Source organism: Mauremys reevesii, linkage group 18 (genome assembly GCF_016161935.1).
Source record: "Mauremys reevesii isolate NIE-2019 linkage group 18, ASM1616193v1, whole genome shotgun sequence".
In the NCBI taxonomy this organism is placed as follows: Eukaryota; Metazoa; Chordata; order Testudines; family Geoemydidae; genus Mauremys; species Mauremys reevesii.
Genome location: NC_052640.1, coordinates 18,345,271 through 18,361,050, shown reverse-complemented (window position 1 = coordinate 18,361,050; position 15,780 = coordinate 18,345,271). Strand labels below are relative to the sequence as shown.

The window sequence follows — 15,780 nt, the reverse complement described above, 5'->3', positions numbered from 1 at the left end:
TCTTGGCTAAACTAGTTCTGTAGGGAGGGAGGGTAATTCTTTCAATCAGTTGTATTCCTCTGTCACTTTCCCTGTCTCCCATCTCCAGCTAAGCATGGTTATCCCTGATTCTGACTGGAAAGTGATAGTGAGTGTAGAGCCAGCAGCACCCAGCTAAAGTCCTGCATTTGGGCCATAGACACCGCCTTATGCAAAGCAAAACGATGCTAGTTTTCAGCCTGCAACTGCTCCTTCCCTCTGTGGCACGTCATTCTGTTTCAGATATTGGCCTGTTTCTAACGTAGACTCCCAGCCTGCAAGTGGGTCCGCAGATTCCTGCCAAAATCAGTCTTGCTCTAGGGTTCTGCCCGTCTGTGGATCCAAGCCCAAGAAAAGGGGATACTTTATGAGGGGAGTCACTCTCTGCTCCCCGCTGGGGTTCCTTGCTGTGTTTATGCTGGAGATGCGGCTTGGTTTATGGATTTGTACCTGTGGTTATATGGGGAGTTTGGTTGATTTTTGCTTTACAAGGCTGGTGCTGTAAAGCAGAATGAAATTGAACTATTTCTCTTCTATTCAGTGACATTGGGCCCTGACCCTTTTCCAGCGCTGCATTTACATTACACAGGGCCAGTCTGATCTTATTTGACCTCCCCTCTTCTGCTTCCTATCTAGAGATTTTGCAGAATTATTTTATTTTTACCAACCTTGGCCCCAGCCTTTATATACGGGTTAGTATCTTTTAAAGCAAACGGTGGAACACCAGATGGTTTTGGTGAGGAAACAAGTGAGGAACCTATAAATCACTAGTCACTTATGAAAATCTAGACCGATAGATTTAAATGAATAAATATAATTTAAACATGCGCGCTATACGTACTGTCGGGATGGGTGCTAAGCAAAAGCCAGGCAGTTTTCCCTGTCCCGCTCCGTGACTATAGTGACCGTAGCTGCGGTCTGAACTCTTTCCCTCTCTGTCGGAGATGTTTGGAACAAGTCAGCGTTCACGTGACAATCCGGTGTTTAATTTTTCCAGGGGTTCTGTGAAGAGGTGTAAAGATAAAAATCTGGAGGAGGCTCTTCTGCTCTTTCAGGAGCTCAGCAAGGGGATATGGGAACTAGACGATGCGGACCTGCTTCCCTTAGTGCGCTGCGTTCTCGCTTTCCAAATGGAGACGACCAGCAGTTCCAGCTCCTTCCATAAGCTCGAGCAGGTAAATGGTGTTATACAGCGGCCGCTCCATTCACCTGGGTGGGTCAGGCTGCAACGTTATGCCAGGGTTTGCTCTACGACAGTCAACTTCCATTGTTCGCAGGGGCGCCTGCAAAGTAAACACTCGGTGCCTCTACAGCACCTGTTAGCCGTGACTCAGAAGCGGTGGCCACACCGCAGTTAGACACCCCGGGGCTAGGCCATGCAGCTGACTCGGGCTGGGCTGTGGGGCTGTTTAATTGCAGTGTAGAAGTTGGGGCTTAGGCTGCAGCCTGAGCTCTGGGACCCTCCTACCTTGCAGGATCCTAGAGCCTGGGCCCAGCCAAACGTGCACACTGCAATTAAAGAGCCCGTCAGCCCGAGTCAGCTGGCATGGGCTAGCTATGGCGTTTTAACTGGAGCATAGACATATCTGTCCAGTCAGGGATGCTCACAAGAGCGTTAGGTAGACAGGGCTTACGATCCCCGTTTTACAGCCAGGGCCGGCTCCAGACCCCAGCACGCCAAGCGCGCGCTTGGGGCGGCGTGCCGTGGGAGGGTAGCAGGCGGCTCCGGTGGACCTCCTGCAGACGTGCCTGCGGAGGGTCCGCTGGTCCCGCAGCTTCAGTGGAGCATCCGCAGGCGTGCCTGGGGGAGGTCCACCGGAGCCGCGGGACCAGCGGACCCTCCGCAGGCACGTCTGCAGGAGGTCCACTGGAGCCGCGGGACCGCCAGAGCGCCCCCTGCGGCGTGCCGCCCTGCTTGGGGCAGCGCAATTCCTAGAGCCGCCCCTGTTTACAGCTGAGGAAACTGAACTACAGCAATGTTAAGTGACTTACCCAAGGTCCCACAGCAAGTCAGTGCTAGGAATAGACGCCTGGGCTCCTGCCACCCCGAACGGAGACTGAGACCTGCCTGGACCATTCACTTACAGGGTGGTCTCGTGCCTCAGTCTACACAAAGAACCTTACTGCAAACTAGATGTTGAATCTTAACTGAGTTTCCCTGGGAGTAGAGGTTACAGCTTGTGCCTTCCCTCTAGGAAACCAAGAATAAAAACAGAGGCTTGGCCCTTTGCTTAGCTGCCTACACTTGACTTTTGTACCAGGGCTCTAGCAACACAGACCACACTGGCTCCTGGACACCTCTCTCCCCATTCACAACTGCGCAGGCCACCCCACCTTCCCAATCCCGACGGTGCAGACTACCCCGCCTTCCATTTGCAATCAAAGAACATTCGGTGGCAACTCCTACAGCCATTGCTATGTGGAAAGTGAATAGTAGGGAAAGTATTTCATTTGTTTTTAACTTAGTAATATCATTTAACCACAGGAGACTGGGCTCAGTGCCTTAATTACTGGGTGAAATTCTCGGGCCGGTGTTACAGAAGAGCTCAGACTAGATAACCATTGTGATGCCTTTCTGGCCTTCAAAAATCTGTGAGTTTAGCAGCTAGACATAAGGAGGAGAGCCAGCAACTGGAGGATCATTGTTCTGTCCAGTCTCCCATTCATTATAGAGACACGGTGGGAGAGGTAATATCTTTTACTGGACCCACTTCGGATGGTAAAAGAGAGAAGCTTTTGAGCTACACAGAGCTCTTCTTCAGCTCTTTCATTATGTAAGAGAATAAATACATATAAAAAAAGGCAGAACAGAGGCTATGGCTACATGGCCCAGTAGTCTGGAGAGGCGAATTGCAGTGTGCACCGTAGTGCAATGCTGTAACTGCCCCCTGTGGATGCTGCGGACACAGACTAAAAGGTACCTGGTTCGCATTAACATAGTCCTCTTTGAAGGACTTCGGTGTGTGTGCTGCAATGTGCCTATCCATAGTCCAAACTGCAGGGCCGTGTAGACAAGCCCAGAGAGGGGCCTGAACTAAAATCCCAGATCTCAGTGCTCCTTGTTGTAACTTGTGCCCTTGACTGAAAATAAACACTAAAGCTGATTTTAGCTATTTAATAGAAAAGCCTGCTGACATTAGACAGTCTAACCGAAGTGGGTCTGACGAAGTGGGTATCCACCCACGAAAGCTCATGCTCCAGTACTTCTGTTAGTCTATAAGGTACCACAGGACTCTGTCACTTTTTACAGATCCAGGCTAACACGGCTGCCCCTCTGACATTAGACAGACTGTTAGCGTTAACTTTCCATATCTGGCACGGTGCTTGCCAACAGTAACGCGGTTATTAAATTGATTCTTTTTCTGAAATTCCTACCTTTTTTTGTTGTGCGTTTTTTCACAGCTAGTTTTAATCACACATCATTTACTCAAGAGGCTGTACTTGTCTCTTTGGGAAACGTCTGTGGTGTCTAAATCCTAATTCTGGGTTCAGCAGCACATTATCTACCTCCTTGAGAGCACACAGAGCATGTCTGCGCTGCAGCTGGGAGCCAGCCAGGTAGACAGACTTGCACTAGCTAGCTCACTAAAAATATCAGGGTGGATGTTGTGGCTCTGCTGGAGACTTGTGATAGCACCCTGGACCTGAGACCAGGTGGCTAAGTGGCCAAGCCCGCCACCAGAGCCACAACGTCCCCCCTGCTGTTTTTAGTGAGCTCACTCCAGCTGAAGTAGTGTGAGTCCATCCACCTAGGCTGGAAGGCTCTCTGGCAGCTGCAGTGTAGACAGACCCATATTGGTCTGGGTATTTGTGCACGATCCTGAAACACCTGGACCATTCGAGGTTTCCTTTCCCCCCAGATTGTTACGAAGTTGTCGGAAGGTAAAGAATCCCTGGTTGCTGAGGAAGTGAATAAGTTAATGAGCAGCCTGACCGAGTACAAACAGGTGAGAGGAACTCAGCTCTTTAGAGCAACACGGAAAACAAAGGGAGGCCCTGATCCCGCATCAGGATCCATCAGCTTGGACCCCTAGGCCTGTGCAGAGTCCTGTTGACGTCAGCGGTCTGAGCTTGCAGATTGCACTGCAGGATGGGGGCCTTAGTCACAGGGCAGCATTGGATCCGGAGATGGTGATATGGCAGGAAAAGCCCAGGTCAGGCTGCCTAGGATCCCTGTACTTACTCCCATTGTATTTTAAAGCTCCTGTACAATGAGACAATGTAGCACATTCCAGGGTACCTGGCCTGGAGGTTCTTTTTGTTCCCTGTCCTGGAGTTGCGGGTTCACCAGATCTTTGTGTGTAAATAAAAACAGCCTTCCGTACAGTCAGCCTCCTGCTCTCTTGGGTGGCGGTGTTTCAGCCCAGTGCTGGGTTGGTGCCCCCCCTAGGTAGGGAATTGTAACACGGCAGGTCTTTGTGATCTGTCCCACGCCAAAGAGAACTTGGCAGGAAGAAGAGGCAGATTCTAAAGGAGGAAGCTGTTTATCATCAGTGCAGGGGAGAAAGCAGAGAGTCTGTGACAGTTCAGGGAGTTGACTGAAGTGTGTTCGTTTGCTCTCTTAGGAGTGAGTATGTCAGCTCTGCTCCTGGAGAACACCCAGCCGCACTGGCCTGGGACCCCGGAGACAAACGGAGGGTCTCAGCCCTGCCCCGCTGATCTGGCTGGCCCACTGGCTGTGCTGCCCTGGGTGGGGGAAACTGTGTGCTGTGGTTTGGGGGGAAGGCTTGATTCTAAGCTCAGCTTGCAGGCGCTTTGCTCGGGTTCTAATGACCCCTCAGACCTCTCCTAGCACACTGCGTCCTTCTAGCTGCAATTCTGCAGCAGCTGTGCCCTCCATGAGTGTTAAACGTGCCTGCACTTCCTTCTCCCTGCAGGTGCTGTCTCCGGGAGAGCTCCAGACAGGTCAGTCTCAAAGACTCCCCCTGCCCCCTTTGAGAGCCGTGACACTAACCTGCAGAACCACATGAACCCAAATATCCACGATGGAGGCCTCGGTGGTTAATAAGAGACTGAGCTGAGGCCATCCTGACGCTCATCATGAGCTGAGCTACCGACTCATGGGGCCCGCCTTAGACAAGTCCCTGAATCTCTTTGTCCGCTACTCAGTGTGACTGGGGAACGAGACGAGCAGAAGTGTCCCCAATGTCCTGGCCCTTCTCCCATGGAGATCAGTGGCGACAGATGTGGCCCCAAAAGCCAGGTGCTGTCTGTGGACTGAGCTTTTCTGGGCAAATCCCCAGCGTGGTCAGGAGCAGGATCTGGGTGTGAAGACACACACTCTGTGCAGCCTTCTGCAAGTCACGTCACTTTGGTGCCTCTGTTTCCCCACAAATACAATAGGGAGCATTATACTCGCCTCTCTCCCCAGGGTGGGGTGAATGAATTAGCGAATACGCAGTTGGTGATGAAAAGTGGTATAAGCACTAGGAATCACCAGCTCCAGATAACCATCCAAGAATGGAGAGATTCGACCCTTTGTCCTTTCCCTGGCGCTTTTCATGAGTTAAGAACACCGGCAGGGGAAGAGTCATCTCTGAATCTCCACTCGGGAGAGTTAGCAGGGGATATTCACCCCTGCAGGGAGGGAACGGCCTCAAAGCCCGGGACCCAAACCAATTGGCAGGGGATTCCCCAGCCCCGCATAAGAGCAGGGTCCCCCTTTGGAGCGTGGGCGTCTGGATCAGTTTGTTTGATCATAACTCGCTGCAGTGTGCAATAGATGCTGCTGGCCACTTCTTGAGGTGTTTGACCCAGCATCTCGGGCTGCAGTGCCTGGCATCTGATGCACCGTGTGCCTCTCTCCCCCCTATCCGCAGTTTGCATGTTCATAGAGGAAAGCAGCCTAGGCCGACACCACTGGAGACTCGGCCTAGCCCCACTGCTGCTGCGTGTAGCTGCCACATTGAATTGGGTGCTGCAGGACCCAACGGCAAGGAGCGGGGAGTGGAGTTACGTCACGGTCAAGGTAAGATCCACATCGCTTGGGAGTTATAGTCTCCTCTGGATGCCTGTAACATGCTGTAACTCCCTCTAGCACTAGAGGAACAGAAGGGGTTAAAAAACCCAAACATTCACTGGAATTTGGTGTCCTCCCCTCGTAAGACTGCAGGACTTAGAGGTTGGAAGAAAACGTTCCCCCCATGTTGGGGGGAGGCGCATTGTCGAACTGTTAAGGAAAAGATCTAGCAGGTGACAGAGGGTTGTGCTTTATCCTTTTACTTCCTCAGACCTGCCTGCAGCTTTTCCAGGCGATGCCAAAGGAAGTGTCACCTCTGGTGTGGAGCGAAGCCGAGAACAGTGAAATCCTGCAGAGCATTTTGGGATCTCTGCTGCAAGTCATCATGGGGCAGGTGATTATAGTCCAGGCAGCTACCCACCCAGGGCCCAGATGAGACAGCAGCCAAGCTGCTGCAGAGAGTTTGAGCCCACGTGAAGCCAGGCCAGCCTGGATCTGAGAGGAGTTGTCGTCCCTGGATAGAGAAATAAGGATAATGCTTTACCTGTTCAAAGCACTTTCCAAACATTATCTAATTTCACCTCTCAGCACTCCTGCCAGGGAGGCAAGTTTTATTAGCCCCACTTTACGGTTTCCTTGGGGAAACTGAGGCAGAACACACAAGGCCAACATTTTCAAATACAGGCACCTACACAAAAGTTGCCTGCTACAGAGAGGTGCTGAGTATCCACAGCTCCCGTGGAGATTAGTGGAGGGGGAACAATAACTGCACTAAAGTGAAGCCATGTTAGAATCAGTGATAGTGCCATGCTAGGTGACAGCTGCCGGTAATGGGTGTCTCCACCCTTTCCAGCTGGAGATGTACCCATGCGTACATCTGTACATGTGAAATACACGTGTTTCAGTGTGTCCATGTACACTGCCGTGTAAGTGTGAATGCAGTGGCGTGGGGAGAGTTGTGATGAGAGGGATCCAGTCCACCCTATGTGCTGCAAAAGTGCAGCACACCCCCAGTGGCTTTGTAAGTGCCTTTTGTTTGCAGGGAGAGGGGAGGGCAGTGAGATGTTTAAATGGCTTTGTAAAGACAAGCTTTTTAAAAGGTGAGTTTCCTTTTCCTTGGTGACTTCAGACAGCTAACAAGGACGCCCGCCTGCTGGCCAGCACTGCCGTGAGCATGTTGGTGAACACTGCTGCTGAGCCAGAGAGAGGGGCCAGAGCTGTGCTGACTCTTTTCCAGCTAGTCGACCAAGGTGCGTGCTTGATCTTCAGTAACAATCCTTGTTAGCACTAGATCTCAACCTGCTTTCCAAAGGTGGGGAGGTGACCTGCCCAAGGTGACAGAGTCAGTGGCTGAATAGGAACAGATCACACTTCCCTAGAGGCCACTCTGCCTTCCCAGGTGAAGGAAGGGGAGGAAGTGTCCAGCAAAGCCTAGATATGGGGCTCTCGGACCATGGGGTGAGGCGGCACAGTAGGTTACATGCACTGACCTTTTATTTCTGCAGATTGAGTCCCTCCCACTCTGGAGCAGGCAGCGTACGCTGCGTTTGGCAGGCGCAGTCACACGGTTCAGCATGATTGGGAGAGTCAGCTCAGGGAAGGCCCTGTGTTGCATGGGCCATATTTCTGCGCTGTCTGCTCACACTGTGCCTGGCTCTGACCTGTGCTACAATTAATACTAATGGGTGTGAAGGACTAAAGTTAACCTGAGAAACAAAAGGCTGATTTGCAGTTTGAAAGTCAGTGTTTGGATAAGTCTTTGCTCTGTCCGACCTTGGTGATTTTTCCCTAGGACCAGGAGAGCTGAGATTTGGGGAACTGAAGGTGGAGACGTCTGTCCTGAGTTCAGACGGCTTAGCGAGACTGGTGCTTACTAGGGGTTTATTAACTTGCTGCAAGAAGGAGATCCTGAGCTGCCGGCTGGACAGCGTCGCACCCCAGGTAGGAGAGCTCTAAGTTAGAACGAGTGTTCTGTTCGGGGAATGCAGAGGACAAGCAAACTGGGCTTTGGGCGAAGGGTTTAGAAAAGCCTTTCGCCTGTTGCTGGGTGTTGGCTCAGCAAGTACTTGGGGTGGCTTTAGATACTGGGGAGAGGACGGGGGGTGCACGCGAATTCATTGCTGAGCAAGCCAGTTCCATTCACTTGGATCGAGCTGCACCAACCTGCACCAGCAGCGAGTTTAGCCCTCAGAGTTGGCAAAGGCCTTACACTCCCACCAGGCGTTGTGTTGAGATGTAGTTGTTGCCAGGGGGGTCTTTGTTTCCCTGATCAGTATGGATAGATCTGTTTCCCAGGGAGAATCTTGGAAGTCAAGCTGTGCTGTGAGTAACCCCTTCAGTAGCGGATATAGGCACGAACACACCCTAGGGGTAATCAAGAGAAGAAGAATGCTAGAAGTCTGTTAGCACCATGACTGTTGCTATTGCTGGTTCACCTGCTATGGCCAGGGCCTTAGCTGGATGGAGGGGGAACGTTCTATGTAATTAGTCAATCCCCTGCTGCCATATGAGCTGTAGGAAGGCAACAGTTCAGTGGCTCAAGAGCCAAAGAGTAAAACTGCTTGTGAAGAGATCGGTGTGTCTTGGTGTCATGGCAAAGAGCTTTGCAGGAGGAGTCCAAGAGAGAACGGAACCTGCCCAGCTAGGGGGCATGGGGGGAACCTCCGTGGGTTTCAGCAGGGACCGCCCTGGCTAAAGGCTGACTCGGCGTATTTACATAGTGCCCATTGCTTTAGCAGCTTGGCCTAGCTCTGGTGATGGAAGCTTCCTCGCTTGAGACCCCCACAGCTCCCCAGCTGCCGTGGAGGAGCAGGGGGACCCCTGCAGCTCTCCACCCCCTCACGGCTGCCCGGCCCCTTCCCATTTTAGCCTGGATATTTTTAGTAAAAGTCAGGGACAGGTCACGGGCTCCCGTGAATTTTTCTTTATTACCCGTGACCTGTCCCTGACTTTTACTAAAAACATCCGTGACAAAATCTTAGTCTTAATTATGACCTAGTAGGGCCTCTTTGAAGTTCTGGTGTCTAGGAAGCTCTTCTATCAATCCGCAAGAAAAGCCCAACACCACAAAGACAGCGGTAGCTCAGCTGACGGCTGGTGCTTAACACTGGTGTGTGCCCTGCAGGCTTGTCTCTTGCTGGACGTGCTGTTTCCAGCTGTCTGGGCTGTGAGCGAAGAGCAGAAGGATTATCATTACTACCGTTTCCAAGGTAATAAAGATCTGCCCCCCTACCCCGATTATACATCAAGAGGGTTTTAAAGGTTTGCCACCCACTGCAGCAGGAACCTCCAAACCCCCATAGACATACCATATGGGAAGGGGAATTTCTGAGAGTGACTCAGCTGCTTGAGGATATCTAGGGCACCTTGAAATTAAAGCCCAATCAAATCCAGCCTGGGCCCCTCAGTACCATCTTACTGTAATGCACACGCTTGCCTTAATCTTGCCTCGAGCCCCTGCTGCGGAAGGTACATTCACAGAGAAATCTCAGGGGAAGCAGTGTTCAGAGAGGCAGGCGTTTGCCTACTCAAGCTGTGGGAGGTTTTGCTGGCTGGAAGAGCTCTGTACTAGTCTGTTCTGTGCTTTCAGTTTTCTCCCTCTGGCTGCAACGTGTCCTGCAGTGTCTGCCCGAGATCCGGAAAGTCAAGGAGAGCCGCATGCTTGCTGAGAACTCTGAACTGCTCCACAGGCTGTGCCAGTTCATCTGGAACAATGCAGAAAGCCCGGTAACGCACCCAGCCTGGCGGGGGGGTTGGGGGGGCGTAGCTCCTACAGGCCACACCCTCTTCCAGGGCAGCCAGAAAATATCCAGAAATCTTCCCTTCTTCCCCATCTTTCACGTGAAGAAAAGTGCACAGTGCAGCCTGGCCGGGTTTTAGTCTGTCCCTAGCTCATTTCACATGCACTGGGAGCAGAACACACCGCACAGTAACATAGGCAGGGTTGCTAAGATACGACTGACCTTGCATTATAGGGCTGGGCGCATTGGCATTACCGTTTCCTCCTGACTGACGCGACGTTCGGTCAGCGCTGCCGCTTTGCGAGGAGAGCCCAGTTTTCTCGCTGCTTGGCGGAGCCAGACTCCAACAGCCGTGCTCCCACTGAGCAGTGCCGTACTCGGCACGTCTCATCAGTTTCATAAAGACAGCTTTCCGTTGGCAAATGCCGTTAAGGAGCCCTAGCGGGGACACCGTGGGGCCTTTTACCAAGCCCCATCAGGCTGCTGTGTTGGGTCCCCTGCCTCCATTGCTGGTGGCAAAAATGGGACGACTTAATGTTGGTTATCATTTGCCACAGGACAGGCAAAGGAGGGTGGAGGATGTCATAAAGCCCCTCTAGCAATTTCCGGCAGTGAGACATGATAGAGAATCTCTTCTTAGTTTGCTTTTCTTTTCCGGTTGTTCAGGTGGAAGGGGCGTCAGAGTTCATACATAGCTCCTTTCAACATCTCCTGGAGATCTACCGCCTGGAGTGCCATCGCTTCGAGGACCTGGAGAGGCCCCTCTATGAACAGTTCCTGCGGAGAATTATCACAATGCCCTGGCAGGTCAAAGCCAGATACTTCCCCCTGTGCGCCATTCTCCCCTACGTGGGCACAGAGAAAGTAAGGAAGCCTGGTGGGGACACGCAGTATCCAAGACAATGCGTGGGTGGGATGCGTGAGTGCTTCCCACAGTGGGACAGGTATTGCGTGTTCCCAGTCTCTCTGACCTGGTAACCGGGAGCCCAGGTTAGCTCTTTAGCTGTTGCACAGAGAATAGCCAGCTCATGAAAGAGGACAGAAACAATACAGCAAATGCATAGGTAGCTTGGGAAAATTGGGGCTGGAACATGTAGCCTTTTACCACCGGGTCACTGATTTGAATGCAGCCTTAGTCAAAAGCACTGATCGCTGTGGTATCTCAGCATTGCTTAGTGCCACCAGTGACCAGAAAGTACCACCTGTGTTGGGATCTACCCCTCCTTGGTGGGGGAAGGCTGCTCTTCCTCCACTGTCATAATATAGCCTCTGTTTTAGCTACTAATAAGATGAGCAAGGCTTGTTTCCTTGGTGCATTAGGAGAGTTCAGGGGCTGCCTGAAGCAAACAAGGACCGTAAAGTTATTTGGGGTTTTCTAGGTTCTGGATACCTACAAGGATCTTCCCCAGCACCTTCTGAACTGCCTTTCCACTAACCACCTGTGCCCAGCTGCATCAGACGTGTATAAAACCATTTTGCAACAGCAGCGCAAGCAGTGGATTGAGGGAGAGGAACCTGCCACAGAGGAGGAGCTGGCTCAGAAGTGGGCACTGCACTGGCTACCCACCCTGGTCAGTGCTTTGACCTCTCCCATCTCCTTCCTTCAGAGCAACGCTTCCAACTACCTTCTTGTCTGGACTTTGCGGCTCTTCCCCGCCTCTTATGCTTTGCTTGCTGAGAGCTGCAGTGGTGGGGACTCTGCCCACCTTCGGGCGTGGGTCACCCTGCTGAACAGCCGCAAGATCATCACTGGGGCCTTGCCCCTGGATGGGGAGACTTTGGAAAGGCTCTGCTGCTGCTTGCACTCCAGGGAGGACAATATTCGCCTAGCAGCACTGGGTCTCCTGTGTTGCAGCCCCAGGACCAACCAGGCCTTGTCAGAGGTGGAGGTCCGTCTACTGAAGGAATTCTTGCCACTGAACCTGAACTGTGACTCGTCCTCTTTCCGGCAGCTGCTTCAGGCTGCAGTGAGGAAGGCTCTGGTCAGGCTGAGGGACAGCGCTCTCTCTCAGCTGCGCAGCAAGACGCAGAGCAAAGCTACCGAGCGCTCAGCCGGCGCAGATCCAGAAGGTGCACTTGCACAAGCAGTAGGTGAGTGAGCCGCTCCTGACATCTCACTCCAAGCCTTTGGTCCCCATAGGCTCCCATCGCTGCTTAACTTTTCATCTCTTCTCACCTCAGCGGCCTCCAGGATTAGGTGTTTCACACACACAGCCATCACCTAGCACTACCCTTTTGTGGCCACTTGAGCTGGGATGCGCATAGGGAGCGCTGGTGGGTCGTGCAACTGGGCCTGGACAGTGGGGGTGGGGCAACTTGGACCATTAATGGAAGTTTGATTCTGTCTTCTGGCACCAGGCCTTGTGATTCCACAGTTGTCTGCCAGGACTGCTCTCTTCCGAGCGCCAGTCCTGCTGCCGCCGAGCCAGCCAGCGGGTGTGTAACTCAGCAATACCAACTCTTGTGATTTGATCATGAATTTCACAATCTTTGGTATTTTTTCTTAAAGTCTCAGCTCCTGGAGTCATGTGACTGTGAGACTCTCAGCTTTTATTTATTTTTTTCTAGCCTGCCTGGTTGTGAAGAAAAGCTAGGAACTGTGACCCCCCTAAAGGCTCAGAAAGCAGATGGCAAATCAATTGATTGGGAGGGGGGATTATAATCATTTTGTTAGTCTCATAAGTTTGGGGAGCTTGATGCCTGGGTTAGAATGTTTGGGGTTGGCAATGCAGGTAATGAGGCTGGGCCAGCATCAGTGGGTCAAGCATTTGGGTTCAGTTGGGATAAACACTCTGAAATTTGGATGCTTCTCCACATTTCAAGAGTCTGGAGAACTGGAAAGCTTACAGAGGAGAAGCAGCGACTTGAGATTCCTGGTTCTGCCATAGGCCTGATGAGCAAGTCACTTCATCGCTCTGTGCCTCAATTTCCCCCATCTGTAAAAATGGGGAGAACAATACTGACCTTCCGGTGTAAAGCGCTTCGAGAAGTGCTGTGCAAGGGAGAGGTGTTGGTCGTATTGCAACAGCCTGGGGCGATAGGACGTTTTGGCATTCCTGGCCCAAAACCAAACTGGGTCTGAGCACGTCCAGAAATAAAGTTCCTTTCTACAAGTGCTCTAGGCTGGGGGAGACACTCTCTCAACATAGCAAAACAGAGTGTGAACAAACGTGAAACTCGTGAGTGGGTTTTCCGTTACCCAGGCTGAGCAAAGAGTCACCATTAAGAGCGAAAAGTAGATTTTCAAGTAAAATGAATCCCCCGTGGAGTTAATCGGAAGCAGGTGAACTGGCTGACGTGCATGTCAGTGCGTTCTGTGGGACAGAAATCAAAGCCACCGGCTGTGTCTCACAGGGCTGGCACAGCTGACAGCTGGGGCCTGGGCTTTGGAGGAGCTGGAGCCAAGTCCTAGTCCCTCTGTTGTCCCGAAGTGCCAATTGACCGTTAGATGCTGGGGAGCCCCTCGGTAGCCAGGCACTTTCCCACCTTATAGTCAATCTAGGGTGACGAGCCGGTGCACGCTCCTGCTCCAGAGGGCTCACCCCGCCCTCCCTCTGTGCACTGCTCACAAGTAACCCAGAGGTGCTTTTTCCCCCCCCCATACAGATTTTGTGGAGTGGCTGCTGCAGTTAAGCATTTCCTTTCTGAGCCCAGGGTCAAATTACCAGAGGAAGAAGACTGCCCTGCTGCTCCTGGCAGCGGTGCTGGAGACCTGCACCGACACCTGGAGCCCCGCCAGGAAGAAGGGGCAGCCTCCACGTGGGTAACAGCAGGCCACCCCTGAACCGAATGAGCTCTGAGTAGATTCCTCAACCTGTCTGCTTCTGACCCCCATCAGTAGCCGTCAGCAGGGTGTCTACATTTAAATGCCCTCACGGAATGGCCTCTCCATGTGATTTGGGGGTGTGTGTATCAAATCCAGAAAAATATTCTGTAGCCTTTTACAAACAACCTCCATCTACATGCTTTGGCCCTCAACTCTGGGGACTGCTGATGAGCAGCTGGGAGTCCACGTCCCTGGAGGGGTTGGGGTGGGAAGAAAAACAAAATAATCAAGAGCCTCTGACATTATGTGAGGAATGTTGGGGACTCTGCATTGACCTGTCTATGATTAGGGCCCTACCAAACTCACAGTCTGTTTTGGTCAATTTCACGGTCATAGGATTTTTTTAAATCAAGAGTTCCATGATTTCAGCTATTTAAATCTGAAATTTCACAGTGCTGTAATTGTTGGGGACCTGACCCAAAAAGGAGTTGGGGGGTGGGTCACAAGGTTATTGTAGGGGCGGTTGTGGTACTGCCCTTACTTCTGCACTGTAGATGGCAGAGGCGTTGCCTTCAGAGCTGGGCAGCTGGAGAGCAGCGGCTGCTGGCTGGGAGCCCAGCTCTGAAGGCAGAGCTGCTGCCAGCAGCAGCGCAGAAGGAAGGATGGCCTGGGATGGGGTTGCCACCCTTACTTCTAGGCTGCTGCCTGCAGAGCTGGGCCCTTAGTCAGCAGCCACCACCACTCTCCGGCCACTCAACTCTTAAGGTAGCAGTGCAGAAGGGTGGCAATACCATACCATGCCATCCGTACTCTCTCTGCTGCTGGCGGGGCTCTGCCTTCAGCGCTGAGTGCCTGGCCAACAGCTGCCGCTCTCCGGCTGCCCAGCTCTGAAGGCAGCAGTGCAGAAGTAAGGGTGGCAATACCGCAACCTCCCTAAAATAATCTTGCAACACTCCTTCAACTCCCTTTAGTGTCAGGACCCCCAGTTTGAGAAACGCTGGTTTCCCCCGTGAAATCTGTAGAGTACAGGATCAAAGCACACAAAAGACCAGATTTCGTGGTCTGTGACGCGTTTTTCATGGCCGTGAATTTGGTAGGGCCCTACCTATGATAAGCTCCCATGTGTGTGAGATGGCACAAGGCTCAGTGGAGTCAAATCTTTACCCACCCAAGGGCTCATTGGATAGAAACAGCCCCCAGCCCAGCCCCCAGCCCAGTTAACGCTAACTTGTGCTTTCAGCACTGACAGTGCATTGTTGCAGCAATACGCTGTGCAGCAGAAGCTGCGTTGGGTACTCCGCTCTCCCTCATTCCCTCGCACAGGGGAGCCCTTGGGGTTGGGGACAAAGGTTCTGCAGCTGCATGACTGTACAGGATAAAAAGCCCTTCTTTCCCAGCACTGGCAGCAGAGAATAAACCACAGTCATTATGAACTAGCAGGACCCATTTTCCCTGCTGCTTGCCATCACCCTTTCGATTGAGTTCAGCCCTGACAACACTTACTGCCTACATCTCACCGTCCTGCCTTTCTGTCACCACAGAGAACATGGCAGCATTGTTGAGCTGGGCCAGGCAGAAGGGCTGCTGGGACTTTTTCTCTAGAAGCAACTTGTTGGCACTGCTGAGCTGCTTGCAGGACAGTACGAATGAGGTGAGCAGCCCTCTGTCCCCAACACTGCCACAGCTCTGTGTTGTGGGCAGCTGGAATTGGTAACAGAAGCTGCTTGGCTTGAGCAGCAGGAGTGGCCTGTTTAACTGAACGGAAGCAGGGGACCCTATCAAGATTGGGCAGGGACAGCGCTGGGGACGCTGGCCCCCTCAGTAAAGAGGCAGATCTGGCTGCCAGCTTTCCTTGCGCGTGCTGCTGCTGGTAGCCTGTGTTCTTGTGCTCTGTCGGAACCCCAGTAGCCTCCCGCCACCACGGCAGTACAGAAGAGCAAAGTAACGACGGGTGCCCCTTTTGCTTCCAGAATTAGAGACCTGAATGGGTTCTATTGGCTCTGGATTCCTGCTCCCCATAGCCTCTCTCTGCTTCCTCACCTGTGTCCTGACATAACCTTCCCCTCTCTCCACCCCCCTCCTCTCTTGGCAGGTCCGAGAGCTGGCATCAGAGCTGCTCATCCGCTACTTCCCACCGGCTTTCCCAGAACCCATTGCTGTGGCTCTGTTCGAGCGTGCCCGGGAGGCTGTGAGCAGCCCCAGAGTGCAGGAGGCAGAAGCAGGAGCGGTGTTGATGAAAACCATCCTCCAGAAGTACTGACTGGCTTCTCGCTCTCGTTTACTCTAGAAAGGACTTA

The 15,780-nt window shown here is 52.5% G+C and overlaps 1 protein-coding gene across 5 annotated transcripts in view; it reads left to right on the top strand.

Annotated features, from left to right (window-relative positions):
• Nucleotides 1-15,780, top strand: part of LOC120386041 (thyroid adenoma-associated protein homolog) — a 37,923-nt gene that overhangs the window by 1,763 nt on the left and 20,380 nt on the right. For 4 of the 5 annotated variants that reach the window (XM_039504821.1, XM_039504819.1, XM_039504820.1 and 1 more), the window contains exons 2-15: nt 1,016-1,193; nt 3,879-3,965; nt 4,896-4,923; nt 5,838-5,986; nt 6,249-6,371; nt 7,107-7,227; nt 7,770-7,918; nt 9,102-9,186; nt 9,567-9,703; nt 10,384-10,581; nt 11,097-11,808; nt 13,324-13,476; nt 15,025-15,134; nt 15,576-15,736. In XM_039504821.1, coding sequence (XP_039360755.1) covers nt 1,016-1,193; nt 3,879-3,965; nt 4,896-4,923; nt 5,838-5,986; nt 6,249-6,371; nt 7,107-7,227; nt 7,770-7,918; nt 9,102-9,186; nt 9,567-9,703; nt 10,384-10,581; nt 11,097-11,808; nt 13,324-13,476; nt 15,025-15,134; nt 15,576-15,736 — 2,391 coding nt within the window. Of the gene's footprint in view, nt 1-1,015; nt 1,194-3,878; nt 3,966-4,895; nt 4,924-5,837; nt 5,987-6,248; nt 6,372-7,106; nt 7,228-7,769; nt 7,919-9,101; nt 9,187-9,566; nt 9,704-10,383; nt 10,582-11,096; nt 11,809-13,323; nt 13,477-15,024; nt 15,135-15,575; nt 15,737-15,780 lie in introns of those variants that run through there. The other variant, XM_039504823.1, reaches the window with a different exon arrangement.